Source organism: Tiliqua scincoides, chromosome 3 (genome assembly GCF_035046505.1).
Source record: "Tiliqua scincoides isolate rTilSci1 chromosome 3, rTilSci1.hap2, whole genome shotgun sequence".
Lineage (NCBI taxonomy): Eukaryota > Metazoa > Chordata > Lepidosauria > Squamata > Scincidae > Tiliqua > Tiliqua scincoides.
This window is the reverse complement of record NC_089823.1, coordinates 22204493-22230270: the sequence shown is the minus strand read 5'-3', so window position 1 is coordinate 22230270 and position 25778 is coordinate 22204493. Positions and strand designations below refer to the sequence as shown.

Below are 25778 nucleotides of genomic sequence, written 5' to 3'. Positions count from 1 at the left end.
GGATTTAAAATTGCAACTAATTTGGCAAAAAATTTTTTGGAGTTTATTGGATGCCAAAACACCTTTATAGTAGGGGTTTATTCAGGAATTTGTTGGCACTGTTGCAAATCTGAAGCATCACCTAATGGTAAAGCAAAGGATATTCAGTAGTTTGCTTGTACGCATTCATATAGGCTTCATTTTACTTTGAAAATAAAATGTAATGAGATGTTTAGGTGAGCACTGTGTTGTGAGTATCCTCAATGTCATGTTATCGCATTTGGAGATAAAACTGTTGCTTTAAGTGTACTTAGTAGGTTAGTTAAAATTATTACAGCAATACCTTGCACTTCTTTCTGGTTAGGACTATAGCATGGATGAAAGTAAAAAAATGGATGAACGTGAAAGCATTACCTTATTTAGTCTGCAAACTTATTTTGGCTGATGAAAAGCATAAATAACTATAAAACACATGCGAATACATGCAAAACTAAAATAAAAAGAAATAAAAGAAAAATATTTTTCTTCAGAAAACGGTCAGTAGGTTCAGTAAAGAAGATCAATAAACGTAATGGAAGGTTGGATGCAATTGGATGAAAGAGGAAAGCGTGTGAACAAAATTTGAAATGTGGTTATAATTGAAAGTGGCTAAAAGAGCAAAGTAATGAAAGTCAAGATATTGCTGTATTCCTGAAAAACTCCACCTAAAAACAAGATGAAAATTGCTATTTTTCAAAATCCCCAAGGACTTCTGAAAGAAGTTTGCCATTTAAATGACAGTGTTTCAGTCAGTGGTTAAATTTCAGCATCAATCTTTACACATATGTTGCTGTGTATTTAAATGGTACTGGTTGCTGATGGAAAAACATGTATGTATGAACCAAATAAAAGCTTAAGAGACAATTGCTGGAACACATATGGTAACATCTTTGGCACAATTCTGTCTATCTGCTACTGTGCTAGTAAACTTTCATCTTCCTCTAAATAATTTAAGAATAGAATTTGGTTAACTTGCATTAATAAGTTAGATCAGTTCTGGCTCTGATACTTTGTGTTAAGTTTATGCAGTGGGCAGTCAGTAGTCTTTCTCTAGTTTATGTTGTGAGTCGATTTTATTCTCTTAATGCAGATTCTTAATCATTTGTACTAATTGTGGTGGCTCTTGTTAAATGTGCTAGTATTAGAATCCAGTATTGTTACAGCTTTATTTTATGAGATTCTGGCTAAAAATCGCTGTCGGTTTTTTTAAAAGAACTCCTCGACCTGTTATTGTTGAACCTATGGAACAATTTGATGATGAAGATGGGTTGCCTGAGAAGTTAATGCAAAAAACACAGCAGTATCATAAGTAAGTTAGTACCTTCATGTTAAGTTATAGAAATTTTAGAAACAGAAGTAATCATATGCATGCTAAAGTAATGAAGTAATCATGAATTAAATCTTTACTGATAAAAAGTTCAGGTTATATTAAAAACTTGGTGTTAGTAAGGCTAGTTTGAGTGTAAATATTGTAAACGTTTTTCTTTAAAGTGGTATGTTTTATTTCAAAGTAGGGAAGAGCTATGTTAGTGCTATAAAGTGAGAGCTACTAGAGAACTGAGAGTATGCCCCTCAGTCTCTGTACCATCACTAAAGGTTCTGAGGCATCATCTCCTTTTACAGGGAGTGGCAGATGCCCAATTTACAAGCCATGTAAGAGAGAGCTGGTTCTAGTTTAATATTTTCTTGGCAAGATGGTGGAATCTGATACCCCCTATCCCCCACAGTGGTCAGCAGTGACAAGTAAGGACTACCACTGCCTACCTACACTCTGGGTAATGGTAGAAATTGGTACCAGGAGGCAATTAATACTCATTGGCGCTTAGAGAAGTGCAGCAGATGAGCCAGTAGTGATCACTGTTGCTTTTCCTGCTCACTGATCCAAGTGAGTGAGTTGGTGAACATAATGCGGAGCACTGGTGAATCACGTGTTAGGGTTGACTGGTTGTTGGAGAATCTTTTGGAGAGAGGACCTGCAGAGCGGTAAGCAACTAGCACGGAATTCAGTGTGCCTCATCCATGTACCTTTGTATTTTAAAACTGTACTTCATAACACACCGTTGTTCTCTTCATTTTTTATTTTAGCCCTGAGATAATTGGTAGCATTCCAACTAGCACTTCAGCCGTCAGGCTCTCTCTCCTCAAATGGAAGCTTCCTCTGAGGACAGAAGAAGAATTGTGTTTGTGGAAGGGCTCCTTTCACATTCAGAATACACCTTCCTTTCACAAAGGAAGCTTTGGTTTTCAAGGTAGCACCCAGTGGCAGAAGTGCCAATCGCATTGCCACCCAATAAATAATAAGTAATTGTTTTAAATAAAGATATACTCAAGGAAATTGTTCCATAGTCCAATTAAAATTATCCTGGTTTATTCTATAGTTGTATCGAAATTCCTAAACCATATCAATTTTGCTTTTACATCTCTACAAGGAAAGCATTTTAAATACGTGAAATGCCCTGTTCTCTTAGGGAGCGAGAACAGCCACCACGTTTTGCCCAGCCTGGAACATTTGAATTTGAGTATGCTTCACGATGGAAAGCTCTTGATGAAATGGAGAAGCAACAGCGGGAACAAGTTGATAGAAATATTAGAGAAGCTAAAGAAAAACTTGAAGCAGAGATGGAAGCAGCTCGACATGAGCATCAGCTAATGCTGATGAGACAAGGTATTTTTGCCTAGTTCATTGAATAATTTTTGTCTTATAAACTGGAGAAATCCTGGAAGTCTAGTGAAAAGCCTACATTATATCAGGATATCTATTTCTAAGGCCAACAAAAATAATACTGCAACATGATCCAGATATTTATATCATAAGTAGAAAGCTTTATTAAGTTGGATAATGCCAGAGTATACCTATAGGGGACCTTATGAAAAACAAGTTGTGCTCATTATTAGAACATCTTATGGTTAGTCAAACTTGTGAAATGCATCAGTGTGTGGTAGCCTAAGTTATATATCCTGAAGCTATGTGTAATTTTTAACAAAGTGGCTAGTTCTGTTGATGACCCACAGTGAGAGCTACCTCTCATTTATAGGTTTTTTGATTGGTATTTATAAATGTTCCAGGTCAGGTTAGAAATCTAGATTATTTCTAGTTCTTATTCAATCTTGTAGTTAAGCCCCTGAAACCTATCAGCTCTCAGATTCTTGATTGCCTACTTCCCAAATATACAGGGTGAACCAAAAGTACGTGGACAGTAAATGATAACATTTATTTTGAAATTACATATGCAGTTATATTTACTAATACAATTAAATATAATTTAATATAATATAACACAAACGCCATTGTTATAATGAACACCATCATTGTAGTATAACCCTAACACAAACCCTATTCCATCTACTGTCCACCTATAAGAACATAAGAACAGCCCCACTGGATCAGGCCATAGGCCCATCTAGTCCAGCTTCCTGTATCTCACAGCGGCCCACCAAATGCCCCAGGGAGCACACCAGATAACAAGAGACCTCATCCTGGTGCCCTACCTTGCATCTGGCATTCTGACATAACCCATTTCTAAAATCAGGAGGTTGCGCATACACATCATGGCTTGTACCCCATAATGGATTTTTCCTCCAGAAATTTGTCCAATCCCCTTTTAAAGGTGTCCAGGCCAGTTGCCATCACCACATCCTGTGGCAAAGAGTTCCACAGACCAACCACACGCTGAGTAAAGAAATATTTTCTTTCGTCTTTTCTAACTCTCCCAACACTCAATTTTAGTGGATGTCCCCTGGTTCTGGTGTTATGCGAGAGTGTAAAGAGCATCTCCCTATCCACTCTGTCCATCCCCTGCATAATTTTGTATGTCTCAATCATGTCCCCCCTCAGGTGTCTCTTTTCTAGACTGAAGAGGCCCAAACGCCGTAGCCTTTCCTCATAAGGAAGGTGTCCCAGCCCCATAATCATCTTAGTCGCTCTCTTTTGCACCTTTTCCATTTCCACTATGTCTTTTTTGAGATGTGACGACCAGAACTGGACACAATACTCCAGGTGTGACCTTACCCTGTATATGTGATTGCCTGCCTCCAGCATATATATATGCTGAAAACTGAAAAGTGCACGTTTTCAGTTTTGTTTCTGGAGTCCGCAGGACTTTTCATTCTCTTTTTCCCCTCCGTTTTTTACACCAGTGGCAGCTTCAGCAGCGTTTCAAGCACTTGTTATCTTTCTGGCAAGACATTTTTGTCTTTTGAAACTTTTTTTGTTGTCTCCCTGTGGCCTGTGGCAGTTTTAGCCTCACTTGGATTGCCAATGGAGACTGAGTGAGTGGTTAAAGATGAGACTGTCCTTAATAGTATTATTCATATATATATTGTGTTCTAAGAACTTTGGACAGTGAACATTTTCATGGAATGAAGTTCACTAGTAATCTGCTAAGTCGTACTTATAGATAAAAAGTGTATTTCTTAAATAGTGGATGATACCTTCTCTGGGAAGGAAGGGCTGGCATTCCTACTGCTGGGATGCCCCTCCTCCTGGGAGGCAGGATCGGAACCTCAATGAATGGATACTCCTTCCACATTGGGGGGGGTGTCCTTTCGGTTCTGCCTTCCAGGAGATAGGATGGATCTCGGTTGTGCTCCTGCACAACCTCCTTATCTTCAAAAGGAAAACAAGCTAAAGGGGGGGAGGTGAGACTTAAAAACTGTATTCCTTAAATAGTGAATGATACCTTTGTTTATGTGCCAGTATCAACCACTACATGTGATGCTATTATGCTGCAAAAATTTTAGTTGCTGCTTTATTTCACAGATCTTATGAGGCGTCAGGAAGAATTGAGACGTTTGGAAGAGCTTAGAAATCAGGAGCTACAAAAACGAAAGCAAATACAATTGAGGTATATTGTCATGGGCAATGCTGGATAGTAGTGATTCTTATATGAATATCATATGTGATTCATATACAAAATAGGAGATTTGCAACTCCTTAGATTGCATTTTTAAAGAAGCATTGCTTCAGTACAGCTGAGTGTTTCAGGAGCTATAAAATCTTTATATAAATATTCTTAACATTACACATAGAAAACCATTATATTTCACTATGTCGAATGATGCTTACTGTTGAAACTGATGTTTTATTCTAGCTCTTTGAATTGATTAAAGTACTATTGATTTTAAAAAAGAGTCAAAATACAATAAATGAAACAGTAGAGGCATTCAGTAAGCTCTTCTAAGGCTGAAAGTTGTGTGTTCTTGAATGTGAAGAATTGAAAATTCGATAAGTATCTCAACAAGCTGTGTTCTGTGCTTAACTTCTAGACACGAAGAAGAACATAGACGACGTGAGGAAGAGATGCTGCGCCAGAGAGAACAGGAGGAACTGAGGAGACAGCAGGAAGGGGGATTTAAGCCAAACTTCATGGAAAATGTAAGTAAAACCTTTAGTTTAAAGCCATTTTCCTTGAATTTGCAAGCTTCTAACAACCCTGAAGCATCTTCTTCCTGACTACATACACTTTCTCTGGTCATAATTTAATTTCTTTAGAAGTAACTCCTGGAATCAGTAGAATGTTGTTTTCTTTTTCTGTTGTAGAAATAGCGGTCATTTTTCAAAGTAATGATAACAAGAAACTAAATTTAACTTTTTCAGTTTTTCACTCTTCATGTCAGAATTAGTCTAAGACTTCTAAGAATTATCACTAATAGTGTGTCTATAGTACTCGAATCTGGAAGGTCAGAAAAAGCATGTGTGCCAAATCTCCTGGGAACTTTAACAACTTCAAATGAAGTGGGGGGATGACTTGTGTGGTCTCCTTTTGATTAGGAAAAAAGACAATCTGTAAATTTCTTTGTATCAGTTGCAAAGACCAGAGTTCCATTATATGTAAACATTGATTTTTGCCTGCTTTAGAAGACTTTGTAGTACTCATGGAACAACCCATGGAGCAGAGGGGAATAAATGTTTATACCTTTCTTGCTTTCCTCTTGGGTATAGTATAAGTGGAAAAATTGTAAATAACTTGAGGCAGTTTTTACCATCGAGCAGTTCCGAGTGGGATCAGCTATGATAATAACTAATGTAATCAAAATGTGTACCTGCAAATAAGTTTTTCCTTGTATATTTGTGTTCTGCATGCAATTATGAGAACACATTGTTTTTGAAATGAGCTACCTTAAAGATGTCACTGCAGAGAATAATAAATACCAGAAGAGAGTACAAATAGTTCAGAAAGGAAAACATTGCACTTTCTATAGCAAAGAAGGTAAAATGGTCATCTGGACCTTGTTTTGTTGAATTTATTCTTCAGGTTCAATGTTAGATGGATCTGTATCTTATTGCAGGATGGAAACAGAGTGCTGGATTAAGTAGCCACCTCTCTGTCCTGCCATTCCAGATAAGAGATGGGTCTGATGTCTGGACTGATTTATATTGGAGTCCTAGCTATATTGATGAGATAGGAGGGTACTATGTATTTCATAGCTAACAACTCTTTGCTTTAAACTTATAAAGAACTCATTCTTTCTCCTGGAAGGTCTGCTGAAAGCCAGAGCTTGCTGTGTTCGCAACTGTTCATTCTCATGGGTCTTTTCTGCCTTGAGTTCCCCACCAAAGCTTTCTCACCTACTTTGCTTCTCACTGAACCTGCATCATTTCTAGTGTGTTCCTGTCCATCTCTGTGTTGTATTGCCTGCTTTTGGCGGGGTAATTCAGTCTTTTGGCTTGTCACCTTTATCCATGGTGGTTGATGCCAGTTGCCCCTTAGAATTATTTGTAAGAAGTAGATACTCATTCAGTCTGCTCACACAGGTGCTTCTAAGTACTGTTTGAGAATTTTTTACACCTCTTTTGCAAAAATTTTAATGGAATTATTATTTCATGTCTTTGTTTTCATGCATTAAGGGTTTTGAAAAGCTTGTTAATGTAACTTAGAACTGATTCGTGCACCACTCAGTGATGTGCTGTGGAATATGTTGACTACTTTCACCAAAAATCATGTGTTTAAGGTGATGTGAGGTAATAGGAAAACAGTAGTCACTGTTGTCTGTCACACATGCTATAGTAATTGAATGATAACCTGTATATGTGAACTCCTTAAGAGATGACAATGAGATGAGGCTTGAAAGTACATATTATCGTTGTATTAAATTTAGTCTGGGAACTAGATTGTAAAAAAAGGTAAAGCATACTGTACTTTTTATAATCCTCTCAGAATTTAAGTGGATTGATTTACAGATACAGTGCTATGTACATAATGGTAATTTATAATCTGAAAGTGTATGGGATAATCTTTCATACATATGAATCTTAACATGCGACAAAGAATGATAATTTCCTAATTTTTGATGCTGTACTTGGCTTTGTAAAATGTGCATGTGCAGTTTACCTTGTAGTCTGAATTCCTGATCCTTAGAATCTTATCCTACAACTATGAGTTCAAAGTCATAACAACTTGAAGGTGGCAGTTTAAATATTTTACAAAATAAATCATTTGAATCACAGATATATATATAACTGTGCAGAACTTGTAGCAGTAGCTGTAGTTATATGGTGCTAATGTGCTGCTACAATGTTTTATGAGATTTTTTTGCAAGACTGGGGTGAAATGAAACTAATGCTATATAATTTCATGTGGGAATGTGGTACTGCTGAGTTCCAAATCGTAATTTTTTTTAAATTGCTGCCATGGTTTTCTGTTCAACAGTGTCAGACTGCAGTCTAATGATCTTTTTAAAACAGCGTAAAACCTGGAAAAATTACCTAATTTTTTGTGTAGTTGTAGGTTCCAGTCAACCAACTCCACTGTTTACAGAAAACTTTTCTCTCAGCGATTTGCTCTTCTCTTTCCAAAGAGAATTTTGTGGTGTATACAGTGAAAAGTATTAATGCATGAATGTTTCCTTGTCGATGAAAAGGAGATTCTGGATCAGTATATTTTGAAACTTCACTTACTGGGATCAGATTTTCATTCATGATTTGCCTTACTTTATCTAGAACAGTGCACACTCTAATCTTGTTCTGTGAATATGGGTAAGTTCTGCATATGCAGGGGTCTTTTTCATTTGTAAAGGAAAGGCTTTGCCTTTTTTAAGACATTGTACCACGTTGCAATGCTTTAGTTCTTGCTTGAAATTAGAGATATATTATAAAAGGAAATGTTTGTAGCCATGGGAGTGAGGGAGAAGGATACAGTATAGAGTTGGAGCAGCAATCTCCTGCACCCAAATGTACTGATACGTATCTTAGTTTTTACCAGTTGGGATAATGGATAAAAAATAGAATGAATGTTGAAAATAGAAACCCATCAGTATTGTAATAATTGGAAGGATTATTTTAAATTAGTTGGACTTCGAAACAGTCTTCTGTCATTATTGTCAGCATTATGTTGAAATGCAAGAAACACCCTGGTTTTCCAACTGTTTTCAGTGAGGCTTACTTTGCTCAAGTAAGTATATATGATTGTTTTTACTCTCTGGGAGTAAGGGCCATTGGACTCAGTGGGCTTTCTCTTGGTAGATATGCCCAAGATTGTGCTGCTCTTCTTCCGTAGCTCCTGGTTTAGAGCTGAAGTCCAAGCTGGAAAGAGGGTTTGTCCTTGGAGCCAAGTGGAGAAGCTGCTACTCTCCCTTTTTAGCTTGGAGAGAAGAACACTGTAGGTTTCTTTAGACACTACATTCCTGAGAGCACTCTGGAATTGCAGCACCAAAACAAATGTCCTATCACCCATATTTAGATGCTTCTGAAGGGGCCTAATCCTCCTCCTCACTGTCTTCAAGGTTTGGGAAGTAGCATAGACCTGATTTCACTTTCCAGAGACCACCAGAACTTTTGCCATATCTGTAATTATGGAAATGTGTGTCTGTAGGAACTGTAACTGCTTAATACTGTAGAGCAGGGATAGAGATCCTGTAGTCTTAAGGCAGCTTGCTGCCTTTTAGGGTACCAATTATGGACTTTTGTGTATTTGTGAACAAATACTTAAACTGCTTTTTATTTTATGAGATAATGCCAAATTCCAAGTATTCTTTTGGTTACTTTGAATTTTTCTTTTCTGTCAGTGGCAAGTTGGTAATTGGTGAACTGCCAACCACCCAGTGAACTCGTGTTATAGCCTTGAGAGCTTCTTAGGGAGGGAATTATGTTATATAAAAAATCAATGGCTTTTCTAGTTAAGGAAAGTACCCACATGGAACCATATGGACCATCCAGAGGTGACTGGAGCTGTGCTGGAGAGTGTTCTGAGGGTCAGGGAGGCTATGCGCAGCCCTCCCAACCCTCCGAAGACCTCAAGGCCTTAACTTCCAGGTTTCCTGTAAAGCTGGAAGTGACCTTCTGAGGTCTCCCAGACACCTTAGAATAGGTGTGACAAACTAGTTTCTTACAGCGGACCAAATAGTATTCATGATGCCTGCTGAGGGCCGGAAGTGATGTCATTAGGCAGGAAGTGATGTCATTAAACAGGTGATAACCAGAAATAAGCACTTCCTTTCCTCACTTAGGAACTCATTTGCTGCAAATGACAGAAGAGAAAATACATAAATTTTGATCATATTTCATGGGTCAGGGTCAGCCATGTTTATCATGCGGGCTACCCTTTTACCAGTGACACCTCAACACTGCTCAGCAGCTGAGAGCCCGAGGGCCAAATAAAAAGCTTCTGCGGGCTGCATCCAGTCCCCGGACCTTATATTTGACATCCCTGCCTCAGAAGGTTCAGCTTCCATTGCCTCCAGAGGGTTATAGGGCCCCTGAAACTCATGGATTTCATTATCTGCAGGTTTCCTTATCCACAGTGGTTCCTGGAATGGAACCCCCGTGGATAATGCGGGAGGCCAAGTATATATAAAACTTAACAAATAAACTGTAGCCTTCTGATATATAAAGGTTCTCCACCTCTGTTGTAGAGTGTTACTATTATAAAATACTTGCTACTAACTAGAATGTAAGTAGCTAAAATAGTAAGTAATAGTAGCTAAAACATATTTTTTTAATTTTTCATTAAAAGCATTTCATTTTTAACAGAATGAATAGTTCATGATAGTTTTGATCCCCCCTCAATATATACCTGCTTTTCTACAAGGAAAAAATTATGGGGTTAAGGGAAAAAAGTTAAAAAAATTGTGCTTCCCCCCAATTCTCATATTCTTTTATTCCAGGCCTTGATATCTCCGATAAAGCAATTAGTCACTTTCCTAGATACTCATGCAAGGTAAAATTGCTTTTCAGCAAATATGGCTCCTTGCGCTCCTGGTTCAAGGATGAAGTTACATCACTTTCTCACTCCTTTTTAACCTTAAAGAGGTGCATGTTCAGCTAGCCCAGGTAGTAGCCTCACTTAACAGTATTTCTAGTTAGTACTTAGAACTTGCTTTATTCCAACTTCAGACCCTGTTGTGAATCTAGTAGAGAGCCTTTTTCTCAGTGTAGCCTCTCTGCAGCTGTTAAGCTCCAGGGTTGTGAAGGTGAAAGGGCGGACAGAGCCTAACTAGTAGAGAAAGGTGGTTGGCAATATGGGATGGGGGAGGAAAACTGCACCCTAGAATTACTTTCAGTGCTGGCCATCCTTCAGTTTTTGGCATCTATGTAATTTTGGGCTTGACTTATTGTAAGAGTGTTTATCTGTCAGCTTGTTTTGATAGTGCTGAACTATAAACATTGGAAACTAGTATGTTGTTTGAAACACAGTTTAAATCTAGCTTGACATTCATATATTTGGTGCTTGATTGTTTCATTTCTTGATGCTTTTGATATACTAGCGGCTAACCCAGGAGTGTCAAACATAAGGCCTGCAAGTTGAATGCAGCCTCTGGAAGCAATTTATCCAGCCTCCATTATAATTGGGTTCTCTCAGCATGATAACTGGGCTCTCATCTTGAAAATATGAACAAAAATTTGCATATTTTGTCTTCTCTTTGTTTGCAGATAATGCGTTTCTGTGTGAGACCAAAGCTCTTATTTCTGACCATCATCTGCTTAAATGATGTCACTTCCAACCCTTAGCAGGCACCATGAATGCTAACTTTGGCCGTCTACATGAAACAAGTTTGACACCCCTGGGCTAGCCTATGATGTAGACTTACTCTGCTTGTAGTACATTCTTAAATGTTGTGTTTACTTGCAAAATTAATACTTGTTCTGGTGGGGGTTACCTTTATCCAGTCTGTGGGTTATCTGTGCCTATGTTCTCTTCAATCAGAATTAAGTTAATTTGGTAAGCTTTAAGAGCCCGATAAAGGGCGTTCCTCTGAGTTTCTGTTCCTGCTCATTTTGGTTGAACACGGACGGAGCCAATTTCTTTCTTATACTGTTTTTTGAATTACATATTGTTGTTCATTTGACTGTTAAATTTAGGAGGCAAAGTTTAGAACAACATGGCCTGAATCTCCAAGAGGAAAAGATCGAAGACTCTCTCTTCCCCCTAAAAATGTTCTAAACAAGCCCTTTCTCTTGGCTAATTCTCTGCTCAGAGGAAGGAATGCTGGATCCTCCCACTCTGAAATCTCCTTCACTGTTCTTGCCGGGAGTGTGACCCTCTAAGCTCAGGGATGAAAAAGTAAGAGCCCCAAACCCTTGATATCTCAGTTCCTAGCTTCATTTCCAAGAATTTTTAAAAAAGAGAAGCTTTGTTTGCAAGGGAATTGGCTCTACCAGAGCAGCCCAGAACTTCCTGCAGTCAGGAATCTTGCCCTTGTCCCTCTGTTTTTGACTTGAAATGCCTGAAATTTCCAGCCCCAGGTTTTGCAACATGTTCAATTTAATAAGTCTTAGATGAGGAGGGGTGTTCATGTCTCCTGAACTTCCCCCTCCTTCTCTTTAAGCAGTTGGGGAAGACATCAGGCAAGCTACCATGCATACCTTCCCCAACACGGAAATTCTTCATAAAAGGAAGTTTTATTCTTTTCCCATAGACCACATGCTCACAAAGATGCAGAATGTTTTTTGAACAATACAATATCTATTGGAGAGCCACATCATAGGCCAGTTCCCTTCTTCCGCATGTCTTAGACAGGTACTCGTTGTTCTTTGTTGTGCCCAAAGAAGACAGGAATTTTTGTGTAATTCTGGCTAAACAAATTAATGAAATGATTGTTGTCTGTGTACCCTGTTCCAGACATAAAAGCTTCTACATGTTTAAAAAATCCTGAAGTGCTTCTCAAACCGTGAATTTCTTGTCAATGTCCAGCAAAGTTATTTGCAACTGTCCTAATAGCTCATATACCTAGGAAAACCTGAGACCTTGACCAGAGGCTCCTATCTCTTTCCAGAGTTGTGCAGACAAAACAAATCTCTATTCTTCATTTGATTCTGCAGTTCTTCTCAAAGTGAAGTCTCATCTTCTTAGTGTTCTCATAAACCCAGAATCTTTTTACCATACTGGTGATAGACCTCTTTGCCTCTCCCTTGAACCACAAATCATTCTGTTTCTTCACAAGATTCTTAGCAGAAGACACAGATGCTCTGAACTTCCATTGGCTTCTAGGTCTTCTCTGTGTTCCTGCTTAACTCACTCTTTTCCAGAGTACTTGGGAAGATGTGCCAGAAGCAAGCAGACTGATCTTACAAGCTCCACATTGGCCTCACTGCCCATGGATCTCAGATTTAGTTCATATGGCCTTGCAACCACCATGGATTCTCTGCAGCTTCCTGACCATCTGAGCCAAACATCCTTTATCCATCGGACCCAACCTGGCTCTACTTTGCAACCTGCATGCAACCACTTCACTGCTGTCCTGGATGCTTAGTTGACCTCTAATAGGCATTTCACTTATTGCGCTTACAAAGCCACCTGGAAAGCCTTCCTCTGGCAAGATAACATGAGCGATTCCAGAGTAGGCATTTGTATCTTGCCTTCTAGAAGCTGTTCTAGATAAGGGTTACAGTCTAACATACATGAATGACATGCTTGTCCTTTAGCCTTCCTCTTTAAAGGACATACTTGAGTAGGATTTGTTCAGAGGTTGGGGATGATTTCTCCATAGATTCCCTCTGTTAAAACCACCCATTTACCACAGATTCCGTTGCACAGACTCCACAAGGTCTTTATAGCTCTTTATACTAACAACCTTTGAACTATTGGGATCCATCTCAAGTCTACCATCCTTTCTTGTAACTTGCCAGCTCCACATCTCCAAGCAGTGTGCTCTGTCAGTTAAAGATGATCTCCACACCTTCCACAAGGATTCCTTGAGCAGTGTCCCTTTGTTCAAGGTTAATACGCACTTCCATAATTTACATGACATCACCTTTTTGTTATTCTGCTCTAATCTTTCCCAGTTGAGACAACAAAAATCACATAACTAGATGTTGACATCAGGTGCACTGCAGGCTTTAGAAAATGAGTCTCCTTTCATCCCACTGCTATGAGGGAAAAAAAGTTCTGAATACTACACTACCAAGATAAATCAAAGCCTATATTGCTTTGGCTTACAAGATACAAAGTCTGCCAAGCTTTATGGCCCATTTCAACTGAGCAGCTGTCACTGCTATCCTCCAAAAGATAACAACTTGACTAACAATTCTAGCTACAATTGTTGTTCCTATATTCTGTCTGTGTTCTATTTCAGCTTACACTTGTTGGTTTTGTTAAGGTCTTGAGCTTAGTACATCCTGGAAACTGGAGCAGGATCTCCTCCACCAGCTTTTAAAATCTTACCTAATTAGCATAAGTGCTGTCTTTCAAAGTGAGTGGGAAGAGAACCCACACTGGATATCCTCTAACCACCAGCAAGAAGAAATGTTTTTGGTAAGTACAAGTATTAGTTTTTGTTCCTTAAGCTTGAAAAAGGAAGGGTCAAATCCTGAGCTACAGCACAGAGAGGGAGGTTGGAGGAGACAAAGAAAAAATCACAGCAGTTGTGAGTGAAGAGCCCAGCAACTGATGACCACTTCGTTATGAGGTAGGGACTGAAATGGTTTGCCTTTGCGCAAAGGAGGACACCAGTGGTTTTAACTGACCTTAACTCCAGTTGGTGTGAGTAGGGGTTCTCGTACAGTAAGGAATGCCCCTTCCTCTACCAGGTGCAGGAATTCCCAGGTAAGGAAATTGAGCACTGGGCAGGAACAGAAGATAGCAATTATGGATCTGACCATAGCAGTGGCAGTGGGATAGAATAGGCTTTGTGTGTGCACCCACTTCAGTCACCTCTAAAATAGCAGGAGCATTCTCCTAAACTGTTGAAGCAGGTGGCACTGATATGTATTGCCTGCTGCTTCTTTACTAGCCTAAATAACATTTCATCAGTATTTGGCAAGTTTAAAATGTATTTGTATTTAGCATTTGGAGCATCTGATCCTAGAAGGTTTTTCAGATACTTCGGAATGTTATGTCACTTTCATGGGGAACACAGTTGTTAGAAACAGCAGAATAACTTGCTGGTTCTTTTCTGTTAAAATAAATATAAAGACTGTCTTAGTTGTGTGGTTTTGTTTGCTTATCAAATTATTAACTTTTGCCCTGGATCTGAAAAATTTCAGATGATATGCCTTGCAAGTGTGGCAATCTAAAGTTTCATGCCAGTAGGTTGGGGAAAATGGAAGTTGTTTGGTTGTTGCATTAAAGTCAGTGGCAATCTTCTACCTATAAAATGTATCCAGGCTCTGAACCTTTCCAGGTTGCCTGCTGTTAGTCCTGGTGGACTCTGCTGGTGCGGTGTTAGCAACAGCAACCACGATCCACCTGAAATGGGTTCATGACCCACCTAAGTGGGTCACAACCCACCATTTGAGAAACACTACTGTAGATCATTACTGTAGAAAATGTTTCATTGGGTAGCTCTGGTGCTAATAAGCTAAAATCTGCTTCTTGGCTCACAGACTGAAAAGGTCTTTATTAGTATTCTTCCTTGGGGCTTCCTTGGGGCTTCCTTGTGGTCTTTCATACAACTTTTAATCAGATAATGTCTACTTTTACTTTAGTGACACTGCAGCATCAAGTTCTCACAAGCCCTTGGGTTCCCTTCATTCACATGGTTAGGTAGTCTTCCTAACCCAGGGTGTCTTCCTGCTGTGTGTAGATTTGCATGCGGGGGAAAAAGCATGCAGAGAGGAAGGGAGCCAGGAGGAGCCACTTAAATGCTCCAAAGCCCCACCCCCTTTCCAAATTGCTGCCAACCCGCCCCCAAGGGGAGTATCTCATGTTCCTGGGTTGACCAAACAACCCCTGATCCTGGGTTTAGCATTGTGCAATCAGCAACATAGATACACATGTATTGCATGTAGTGGTCAACACAACTTCTCGCACAAATGTGGGATCCATGTAGGAAACTCAGCATATGTGAAGCAGCCTCCAACTACTTTTCCTTCAAGGTATGCTGCTTCTTTAGCTTTATAGTCTTGAAAAATGGGGAACTGTGCAAAACTGTATTAAAATAAAGTACTGAGGACACGTATGCACCACCTTTGATATAACATGCCTTTTGTTGCATATGATTGTTTTAAGCATTTGCAAAAATATAAGAAAATGACTGGGACATAATTTTCCCTCTTAAAATGTGCAGTGGCCTCTGCTTCCTGAAGAATTCTCTTTTTCCCAGGTAAGTGGGGAAAAATAGTTCACTATTATTCCTGAAACCATTGGTCAAGGAAGTCATTCTTTTGGTTGTCATTAATTAAATCACCTATGCATCCTTTGTATGCTAACTGAGATCAAATATATGCTGCATTTTTGCTTTTGTATTAAATGCTCAGAATTTTGGGTTGTCAACATTGTAAAAGGGAGTGTGAGTGTTAACCATTTACTAAAAACATGCTTGCCACGTATCATGGAGATATTTGTTGAAGATGCATCAGTGTGCAGTATTGATGTAATTGAAGTCTTTCAAGTAGAGATATGGCTGGCTACTTAAAACGATATAGATATGTTCAGCTCCTCTGCCTTTTTCTATTCCTTCCTATCAAGTGATGTAGCCCTTCTTGTCACAAAACCATGTGAGTTTTTTGGGTATGTTTTTTTCCTCTGCCTAATTCCATAGCCTCTGTGTATTACACACTTGCCCCATGTAGAGGTACTGGAAAGCCAAAGTGACTGTCCTCTGCTTCACACTAATTGCACTAAATTTTTTGCACTCCATGATTGGCTTATCCCCTCAGTCATATTTGAGTATTTCCTGACATCACAGAAACCTAGTAGCTTTGTAGGTTACAAGCAGCTGATTGTATTACTCACTGAAGAAGGCTCACTGGGCTAAGATCCATTGCTCATGAAATCCATGCACAGTCTGAGGTTAATTGTGATGTGCATACTTTGCAGTGTATGGTTTAAAATGTTTACTAGTTTAGCAGCTAGTATCTGGCATAGTCACTTTTTAAAGAAACTCTTCTGCGAACTGTATACAATACATTCAGTCCTTTCAAGAAAAGGATTGCTTCATTTGTTATAAACTAAGACAAATGTTTAGTTCCAGTGACTGGGATGATCAAAGGTCTCAGGTCTGTACCGAGTCTGTAATTTATAATCTGTTGAATGTAATTCAGAAATAAGGTTTGGAAGATCTGCCTAAGTTTCATTTTTTGCTGTTCTGATTTTCTAATACGAGTGAAGGAAATTTTGAAGAGCTAACACCAAAATAGGTGTTCCTACATAATCTTACTTGGAAGAGCAAATGGGGGAAAGTACATTTTTTTGTTTGTGTCCAATTTATCTCTTTTCACTTGAAAAGCAAGTGGTGAAAAAGTTGTATTTTAAAGGGTTCAGTACAGTTGAAAAATGACTCTTGGACAATGTTCATTTTCATCATTTGATCATTCATGAAACTCCTACCATGCTGTTCCATGTTATAGTCCTCTTCCATTATAGTATCTTTTCTGTGTTTACCGCCTTTAGTGCATTAATCACTTTTCCTTTAGCTGTGCAGGCCCTTGCTTGGGAGATTCTTTCCTCCTGTATTATAGGAAGAATTCTTTCTGAATTAAGAGTGACCATTTTGGAGTCTTGGCTCCAAAGATCTGAAAAGGTAATGCAACTTTTTAATAAAAAAATAAAGATTGAATGCAGAAGATAATGTAGGATTTGGCTTATTGGTGGAAAGATCAGTTCAGTAAAAAAGGAATATATAAATTCTGTTAAGAGGGATTTTTATTTGCCTAGTACTGGCTCTCTGTTTGCTGTTGCCTGTGTGTGTGAAAGACTGTATTTTCTCTAAGTATAGCACAGGCTGTATGTACTATACAGGCAATAGTTGGTTGAAACAATTTTATCTTGCAAAGTGCAATTATTTGTTTGTGTAAACATGCATTTGTGTCTGTGTAAAGATGCATATGTTTGCCAGCACAACGTGGGTCATAGAAAAGAGGAATAGGATAGTAAAACAAAGAAATTCTTGTGAGTCTCATACCCCATAATTATAAGTTCCTGTTACAAGCAGTCTGAATGCTGTATCCAGATTTCTTTGAATTCTGAGGGAGAGCATGTGCTCCTTAGATTGTGTTTCAATTATAGATCTGGTCTAAGTGATTTTATTGCTACACTACAGTGGTGCCCTGGTATCAATGGGGGGTTCTGTTCCATTTTGGAACCCCCACAGATACCAGTAACCATGGATACACGGGGTGCTCCCCTGTGCACCCATTAGTTCAGAGGTTCGCAAATGCCTTTGGACATCACGGGGCACAGTTTGAGGAGGTGTGGGGTCCCCAAACCTGTGGAGCCGGCCATTCTGAACCCTCAAGTGGCAAGGGGAGCACACATCATTCTGAGCTGCACAGAGGCTGTGGGTGTGCTTGGCCGTTGTGGAGCTTAGAGAGTCCAGGGGTGCAGGGAACCCCACATCCACGGAAATGTGGATAAGTGAAACTGTGCATACTGGAGCCACAAATATGCCCCTCCGTTTTGAAAGAAGATACAGTTCTAGTCATGAATATTTGAGGTGGATTTCTGTGGTAGAAAGGGAAGGAAGTAGCATGTGATGACACAATTAAACTATTTAAAGTATTATACTAATAATTGCCTACCCATGAGGAAAGTATGTTAAGTAAGACGGAATCTAAAATGTGACATCTCTGTCTTAATTTGAAAAATCCTGGGTCTTAGTTAAGAGAAACAGACTTTTGAGTGGTGACACATTTTCAAATATGACAAAGGTATCGTATTTTAGTAGCAAAGAAAATGTGGAACCTCCCACAGAATTACAGTTCCCTTTCCTCACCAGCGCAGAGAGCTTTCTTAGTCCTACCAACAGGTAATATGTTTCTTTTCATGTAGTGGTCCAGGCCACTGTATTATGTATGCTCCAGGGGGCCCATATCTGGGATAACAGGGCTATTGGCTTACAGGTAGTAGCATTAACAGTGCCACAAATGCTGAAAATAGTCCAACCAGAGGAGAACCCAAAGATGGTTCTGTGCAGGTGTGGTTTTTCTTGTGCTGCTTTCATTTGGGAGAAGAATTGGGCTGTATTGCAGCAGTATTAGTTTCAGGACTTTTCAATAAACCAGTATCATGTGACTCTTTACACTAATGTCTAGAGCCGCAATTCTCAAACTTTTCAGAGTCCTTTATGCTCCTGAACAGAGTTTTGGCAAGCCCCACCAGTACATACTCAGCTTGGGGAGCCCCAGTGTGCTGGTGCATATGTGCAATGACACAGCGCTAAGCAGATGGTGGCTACTTATGGCTGTCTTGGATAGTTCCAGTGCTCCTAGTAGCACTCTGAGAAATGCTACCCTAGAGAGTTTAGAGTGGAAAACTGAACTGTAGTTGACTTGCCCCTTCACACGTTCAGGAGACAAATATACAGCTTACCATGAAGCTTGTTTTTGCCAGTTTTCTGGATGCGATATACAGTTTGTTTTATTTTTATTTATATGCTGTTTATTCTGACCCAGATAAGCTCTCAAGTTTGTTTTATTTTTATTTATATGCTGTTTATTCTGACCCAGATAAGCTCTCAAAACCATTTACAATTAAATCACTAAAGTACATACATTTAAAAAGCAAATCTTATTTAAAACCATAAAATACAACTGTTAAAATTTGAGTAATCCAGAATTGCCCTTGCGCCTTAAGGACATAAAATACATTTTCATGGTGGTTGTGTAAAAACTATTTTAAAAGTGTCCCTGTCTTTTAGCTGCTAGAATTTTTGGGGCCAGCTCCTCATAGCTAATTTGTCTTAGTCACAACCCTTCACTGTATTAATCTGATATACATATTAGATTCCGCTGCCTTTGTGATGCAGCATAACAATGCTGAGAGATGACAGGTACTTCTTCTGTACAGAGACAAACTATTTGTTGTAAAGATAACACAAGCCAACACACATTTTGCTTCCTTAAACATTACACCAATTCCTGGGTATTTTTGGGGTGCCGATTCCAAAACTGGCATCTGTTTTGCCCTATCACGTCTAGTTTTGGAGACACGGCATAGCCTCGTTAGTGAATGGTTCGAGCAGCTTCCTCATGAGGAAGCCTACACCATGGCTTCCTCATGAGGAAGCTGCTTGAACCATTCACTAATGAGGCTATACTATATCTCCAAAACTAGACGTGATAGGGCAAAAAGGATGCCATTTTTGGAATCGGCACCCCAAATTCATATCAAACCACCATAAAGTTTGGGAAAAACTTTTCTGACCCTCAATTTTGTAGGCCTGTGGTCAGTGGAAGGTAAATGGTTTCTCCATGAAAACTGATGGTGGGAATGTCCTGCTTCAGAAAAGCCTAGAGAGGCTGGAAGAACACATTGATTCAAAGAGTTTCCCAGTAGAGTTGAAACATTGTGGTCTGTGAATCTGAAATACATTCCTGTGCAAGACAGTGTATGAAATTGCTTCCGTTGATGGCTGAGAATAGGACATGTAGTTTAAATTTGACCTTAGGAAAACTTGTATAGTAATTCTGAGAGTGTAGCTAATCACTTGCTGCTGCCCCTCCCCACCAATACACACACACTTTTGAGATTTTTGAGGGTAGAAAAATCCTCCCTAGTTTGGAAAACTGTAAATTCTCTTGCATGTGTAACCTATCCAATTGCCTCCAGTTCATTTTGGTATTACAAATATTCATGTTCTGCTAATAAATGTGAAAACTGATAGCAGAATTATGGGTCAGTAAGATTATTTGGCAGCATAACCAACTAGTTTTAGTTTGTGAATACTCTTGCAAATACATGCTGTTGCTTTTTGGAAATACTGCTCAGAAGAAGCACATTGCACTCTTGATCATATGAGTTTATCTTCTGATAAATTATTTAGTTTGCAGCAACAGAGTTAAACATCTTATTCCTGCAATATTCTCTTGCTGTGTTTTCATAATAAATCTGTCATTTGTGGATCAGGAGGTTACGATGACTTGTTTTATGTTTGAGATTTTATGTAATCCCATTGATGGCTTCAGTGTGGGATCTATGCAGTAAGTGTGAAGTCACAACTGTTGTTGCTAGTTCATTAAAAACTGTAATGTTTTTGTAAGTGTGTTAAGGAAATGCTGTATATGTTACCTACTAATTAAGCCCAATGCCAGAGTTTTCTCACTTAGTACTTCAGTTTTTGAGTAGTCTGCTCCTAAATGTCTTCAAGTTAACTATCATTGGAATTGTGATTCCATAGGTTCCTCTTGTCCTTGTAGTTTCTTGACTTAACATGTATGTTTGATACTTCTGTGATTTTTCTCTTCTCTCCCCCTCCGCAAAGTTTATGAATCCTTTTGGTGGTCCTGAAGTTCGATAAATATTGGTATCTCTTCCAGACTTTCTAATGAACCTAACTTTTAACAGTGAATTCAACACATGTTATGATGATTGGATTCTAAAGGATGCTGTTTTAAGAACTGTGTTGTATTTGCACAATTAATGCACTGCACATTGAATAATTCCAAGTGTTATGATTACATGCCCATATGGCAACTTGTGAACAAGTCCACAAAAGTTATGTGCCTATAATTCATGTATCTGTATTACTATTTGAAGAGGTTGCCTCCCCCAGAGACCATTCTTACTCATCACAGGCTGTGAGATGAACACATATTAACAAGCATACGTGATGCCCAGTACTTTTGAAGATCAACTTGTGTATATTTGTAAGGCAATTATTTATTATTCTTTCTGTGGTTTTGAATTGGGGATTTTAAAGCCACAGTGCATACCACCCTCTCCTCCATTTTGGAGACTTAGTGTTGTAGTGGGGAATTGGGGATGAACACATTCCTTGCATGATGGTGCTTACTCTCATGCATGTTTTGGATAAAACACACTGCTTTAGTCTGTTCTTAATGCAAGAAGCAGTGTTATATTCAAAGGTACACAGCAGTATAATCAGAAATACCTATGTGCTAAACAAGAGGCAGATCTCTTGAGTCCAGTTTATACATTTGTCAGCAGTTTCCATGTGATTACCTTGAGATTATTTGTGCCTGTGTTTGTGAATGCCCCAAATCATGTGGAAAACAGATTGTATATACGCACACAGTAATTGATGCACTCTCAATAATGGCATTGTGTAGACTAGTGTCTGTGAAGGTTTTTCCTTACATAATGGCTCAGTGGAAAAATAATCTTTCCCATTCTCTTAACTATGTTTATTCTGGACCCAGATTGTCCTCTGTGTGGCCCAGGGTATATGAATACCAGAAGGCAGGCATACCTGAATCAGAGGTGATTACATGGAGGCAGTAGTCATGTGTGTAAACTAGTTTTACGTGCACGTTCAGACGTTACTTTGTCCCCCTTTAGATTCTGTCATACATTAAATTGGAGAGAACCTCAGACTTTAGTGCGTGGTCCTCTTGTCTAAGAAAACAAAAGAAGCATATGCACATGAAATACTCTCCTATCTTCTTGCTTGGTGGAATCCTGTAGGTTGACCAATTTGTGACTAGCCCCTATCATCAGTATTAGAATTTAAGGAATTTGAGATTTCTGTTTTATTGCGGGATTTGATATGTTCTGATGCATACAAGCCAGAAAATGCACTTTATTTCTTAAAATGACTGGACAAACTAAGCTTTGCAAATACTTGAAAAGTTGGTGTATTAAAATAAGTGATAGGTTGACGATGAAAACTATGTTTACTTTCAGAGAGAACAGGAAATGAGAATGGGTGATATGGGTCCTCGTGGAACATTAAACATGGGAGGTAGGGATCTGAAGCAAAAGGCTCTTGTTGTTGAAAACTTCTTTGAGACTGTACATGTTACTTATGAATATTATATATTTATTTTTACAAGACGTTTTGCAAGTAAATTGAATTCAGTAAACTTTACTTATATTTTATCTTTGACTTGCAATTTAGAAAACCTGAATGAAATTGGGCTGTTTATATGGAAAAGCATGAGCTCCTAATAGTTTTCTGAAGAAAAGCAAAATTAGTCTGTATCTAGTACAGGAAGAATAAAAAAAAAATTCAGATAACTGAATTTTGAGTTATTCATTGACTTAAGTTTAAATATATGTTGCTATTCACTAGAATGAATACCAATTCAGAAAAATGATTGTAAGCAAAGTGTATTTTGGTACTTAAGCTCCTTAAAGTTTATATTTTTGAAATTATTTGATCTTACAATTAGTGTACAGTTTTTGTGCTTAGAGCCAGGCAGTAGTCCACAGTGAAATTTTACCGTACGTAGATATATTCCTTCCAATTCATGCTTCATCAATCCAAATGGCTATATTCTTTTCTCTCTTGACTTGAATTTCCCCAGCTTCCTTAACCACGGTTAAGTTTGTCTAACTATTGCTGCCTACTCATTAGCGCATCTTATTGGTTAATGAAAATATTAGGGGCATTTTCTGGCCACCCAGAGAGGAGGAGGTGGTTATGCAACCTCTTCCCCTCTGTAAAAATTGGTTTAGTCTCTGCTGTCTTTAAGCCAGTCTCTACTTTTTTTCTTTCCTTTTAGCAAAGTTTTCAGGAGGCTAGTGGCTGGTCAGCTTCAGGTACTCCTTGGTGTAACATTATATAGGTCTGTTTTAGACCTGAGTTTGGCATTGAAACTCCCTTGGTGATCCTAATGAGTGGTCAGGAAAAGGAAAGAGGGCGTGTAACTGAGCTAAATCTTCTAGGTCATATCCTTGGTATCTGTCTGCCACTGGAGATTAGGGACCCCTGTATTTGGCTCTGCTTCAATTCCATCTTGCCTAAAGAACCAAGAACTTTTCCAAGAACCAAGTTTGCTTCTGTTGCAGCTCTGACATTGTGGAATGCCCTCATGTGAGAATTGTGCATTGCCCGCTCTTGTCAGCCTGCAGGCAGGAGATTTTCAGATGACTTTTGACCATTAATTTATTCTTCTGCTGTTTTTATATTGTGCTCTGTTTTATGAATTTTAACTTTGGTATGTTGTATGGGCGAGAAGGTGAGGTATACCAGTAAATACAACAGTTTTAACAAAAACTGTTAAACAGCCCCATGTGTAACCTCTTTGGAACTGTATAGTTTCCCCGGCTCTAGCTGCTGGTGGAAGAATTTAGTATTATGCCTAGTTGGGGTGTGCTGGCCGATTGATCAGAGTTTAAAGAGGCAGAGTGGACTGTTATGTCCTCAGGCTCACTACCACAATTATGAAACGTGAGGACAGAATTTCCACTAACCTTAAGCAGTTAGTCCCCATTACTTTATTGAACCCCAAATTCTGTACTGTAAAGCCGTTTGAAAGCCATTCAAGCTTTCCACCCTTTATTAGTGCATCTTGCTTTCTTCTCTATCTTGTAAAGACTGGCTTTTTCAACTGCAGCAGGATCACTTCGTAATGCCGAGCTGTAATTGAATAAAAAATCATTTGTTTTACTTCACTTACAGTGCAAGCCTTTCCTTACTTAGAAGTAAGTTCCATTGTGTTCATTAGGGCTTATTCCTAAATTTGTATAAAATGCAGCGTTAGTTAGCTCATACAGTGAGCCGTTTTTAAGTATAGTTTTTTCCAAGCTGTGCTTGAATGACTTCCCTATGATAACCTTGATAAGGGGTATGCAACAACACATTGCAGCATCTAACCAGCCCTTAAAATGAGTACTTTGTTTCCATGTATTTGAACTTGTATGGCAAAGCTGGGTTTCAGCCTTTTTTGTGTGACTCTCCTCTCGCCCCCCCCCCCCCAATGTTTCTGTCTTTCTAGAAGTTTGTTCCACTGGACTCTGTGGAGCTTTTTTTAGAGTACTCATGCACTGCTTGCACTGTAAGGCTATTCACTCACTGTGTTTCCAGTCTTCTTGGCTTGGCTCTGCATACATGTGTACATTCTCTCTGGTCTTTCCTTTCCCTCCTTGGGCTTCAGATAGATTGTGCTATCCATTGTGATCATGCATGGGCCTTCCTTCTTGGCTTGCCCACCTCTTGGGGGGATTCTGGAAATATCCTCTATCTTGTTATCCCTATGTTTTCCATGTAGAATAAATTAGGTGTGGGCATTTAGCCCCTTAGGAATGTTGGTATGGTTTTTTAAAATAATGGTTTGAAACTAAGGAATAGAGTAAGAAGTAATCTATATTCAGATATCTCCCTGTTAGCTTTGGGTGGTCCTGTTTTCACAACAGAAGACCTATGGCACCAAATCTAAGTTCCACATTATAGGAATAGGTGATAGTTTGGAATTTTATAGCTTGTCACTAAAAAAACCTGGTAGAAAGTGCTTTTATGGAAAAATGTTGTACTAACAATAGTTCAGTGTTTCATGTAATATAGTTCATTTTATTGGCAAACAAACATTCTTTAAAAAGTAGTATTCCTGTACCTCAGTGGTTGTAAGTGTTTGCGGGTGTGGGGAAGGAACTCCGATCAGAAACCGGAAGTGGCTCCGATTGCAATTGGAGCTCTGTACAACTGCAGCAGAGGGGACTGTGAGCCTTCTGGACGCTGCTAGAGTGCAGTGCAGTGCAACCTTCCTCCCTGTAAGGTTACTGGGTTCTCCCTGTAAGCCCCTGGGTTCCCATAGCTCTACAATCACTGTGGCACTGTTATGGGCACCCATTCCCTGGCCACTCACCTTAAGGGGAAATGGCCCATTTCTGGTTTCCCTGGTATGTTGTGAACTACCTGTTTGGGAACCACTGCTATAGCTCTTGTATTTTTCTTGGTGTTACTATAATTAGAATCCTTAGTTCTATATTTTAGCACCAAGCTATACATGGAGGTAGCAGCCACGTTAATTCAGATATCTGCCCTGTTCGTGTATAAAGCTGGCAAGTGGGTCTAAAGGAGTATATGGTTCATGGAACTCTCTCCATGTCTTACCCCTACACTGTCTCTTCAAGCACTCTTTGCCTAATCTCACTTCTGTTATTGGAGCCAAGTTGGGGGAGAATTATATAAGGCAGTAAAAGATGGGAAGGGGAGAAGTTCAGCTCCTGTCACCCTCATATTCCTTTTGAGCTAAAAACTAGCTCACCCAACTGTCTTGATTTATACAGGTCAACCCTTGTTATCCACAGTTCCGGACCGCAGGGGAGGGCCCACTTGAACTCTCCAAAGGCGACTGGAATGGGTTGCCTCCAGAGGGTGTTTTGAAGCCTACAGAGGCCACATGCATCCACCTGTGGCCTCTGTGGGCCTCAGAATGCTTGTTTAGAGAAGAAAGTGACTTTTGATTTCTTATGGAAAGTGGTGTATGTATGCCTTTAAGAGGCAATCTGAGGACCGGGAAGGATTCAGTTATCTGGATTTTAGAACAGATCCCCTGCAGATACCAAGGGCCGACCTGTACTAGAATGGGGCAGACGCTTGAACAATTCACATTTACATTGCCTGACCCTAACAGCAAGAAATTTAATTTCAAACATAAATAGTGTTAGAACAGTGTAAAATTGTTCTGCTCCACCAGTTTTGATTCTTCGTTGACGTAAGGCATGGTTCACTGCAAGAGGCTTTTAACACTTCTTGCAGTGTGG

The 25778-nt window shown here is 39.2% G+C and overlaps 1 protein-coding gene across 4 annotated transcripts in view; it reads left to right on the top strand.

Annotated features, from left to right (window-relative positions):
* The window catches only part of PSPC1 (paraspeckle component 1), a 79133-nt gene that overhangs the window by 10297 nt on the left and 43058 nt on the right, over positions 1-25778 (top strand). For 3 of the 4 annotated variants that reach the window (XM_066618728.1, XM_066618727.1, XM_066618726.1), the window contains exons 3-7: positions 1232-1327; positions 2487-2683; positions 4778-4862; positions 5284-5392; positions 21975-22032. In XM_066618728.1, the coding sequence (XP_066474825.1) occupies positions 1232-1327; positions 2487-2683; positions 4778-4862; positions 5284-5392; positions 21975-22032 (545 nt within the window). The remainder of the gene's footprint in view (positions 1-1231; positions 1328-2486; positions 2684-4777; positions 4863-5283; positions 5393-21974; positions 22033-25778) is intronic. The other variant, XM_066618729.1, reaches the window with a different exon arrangement.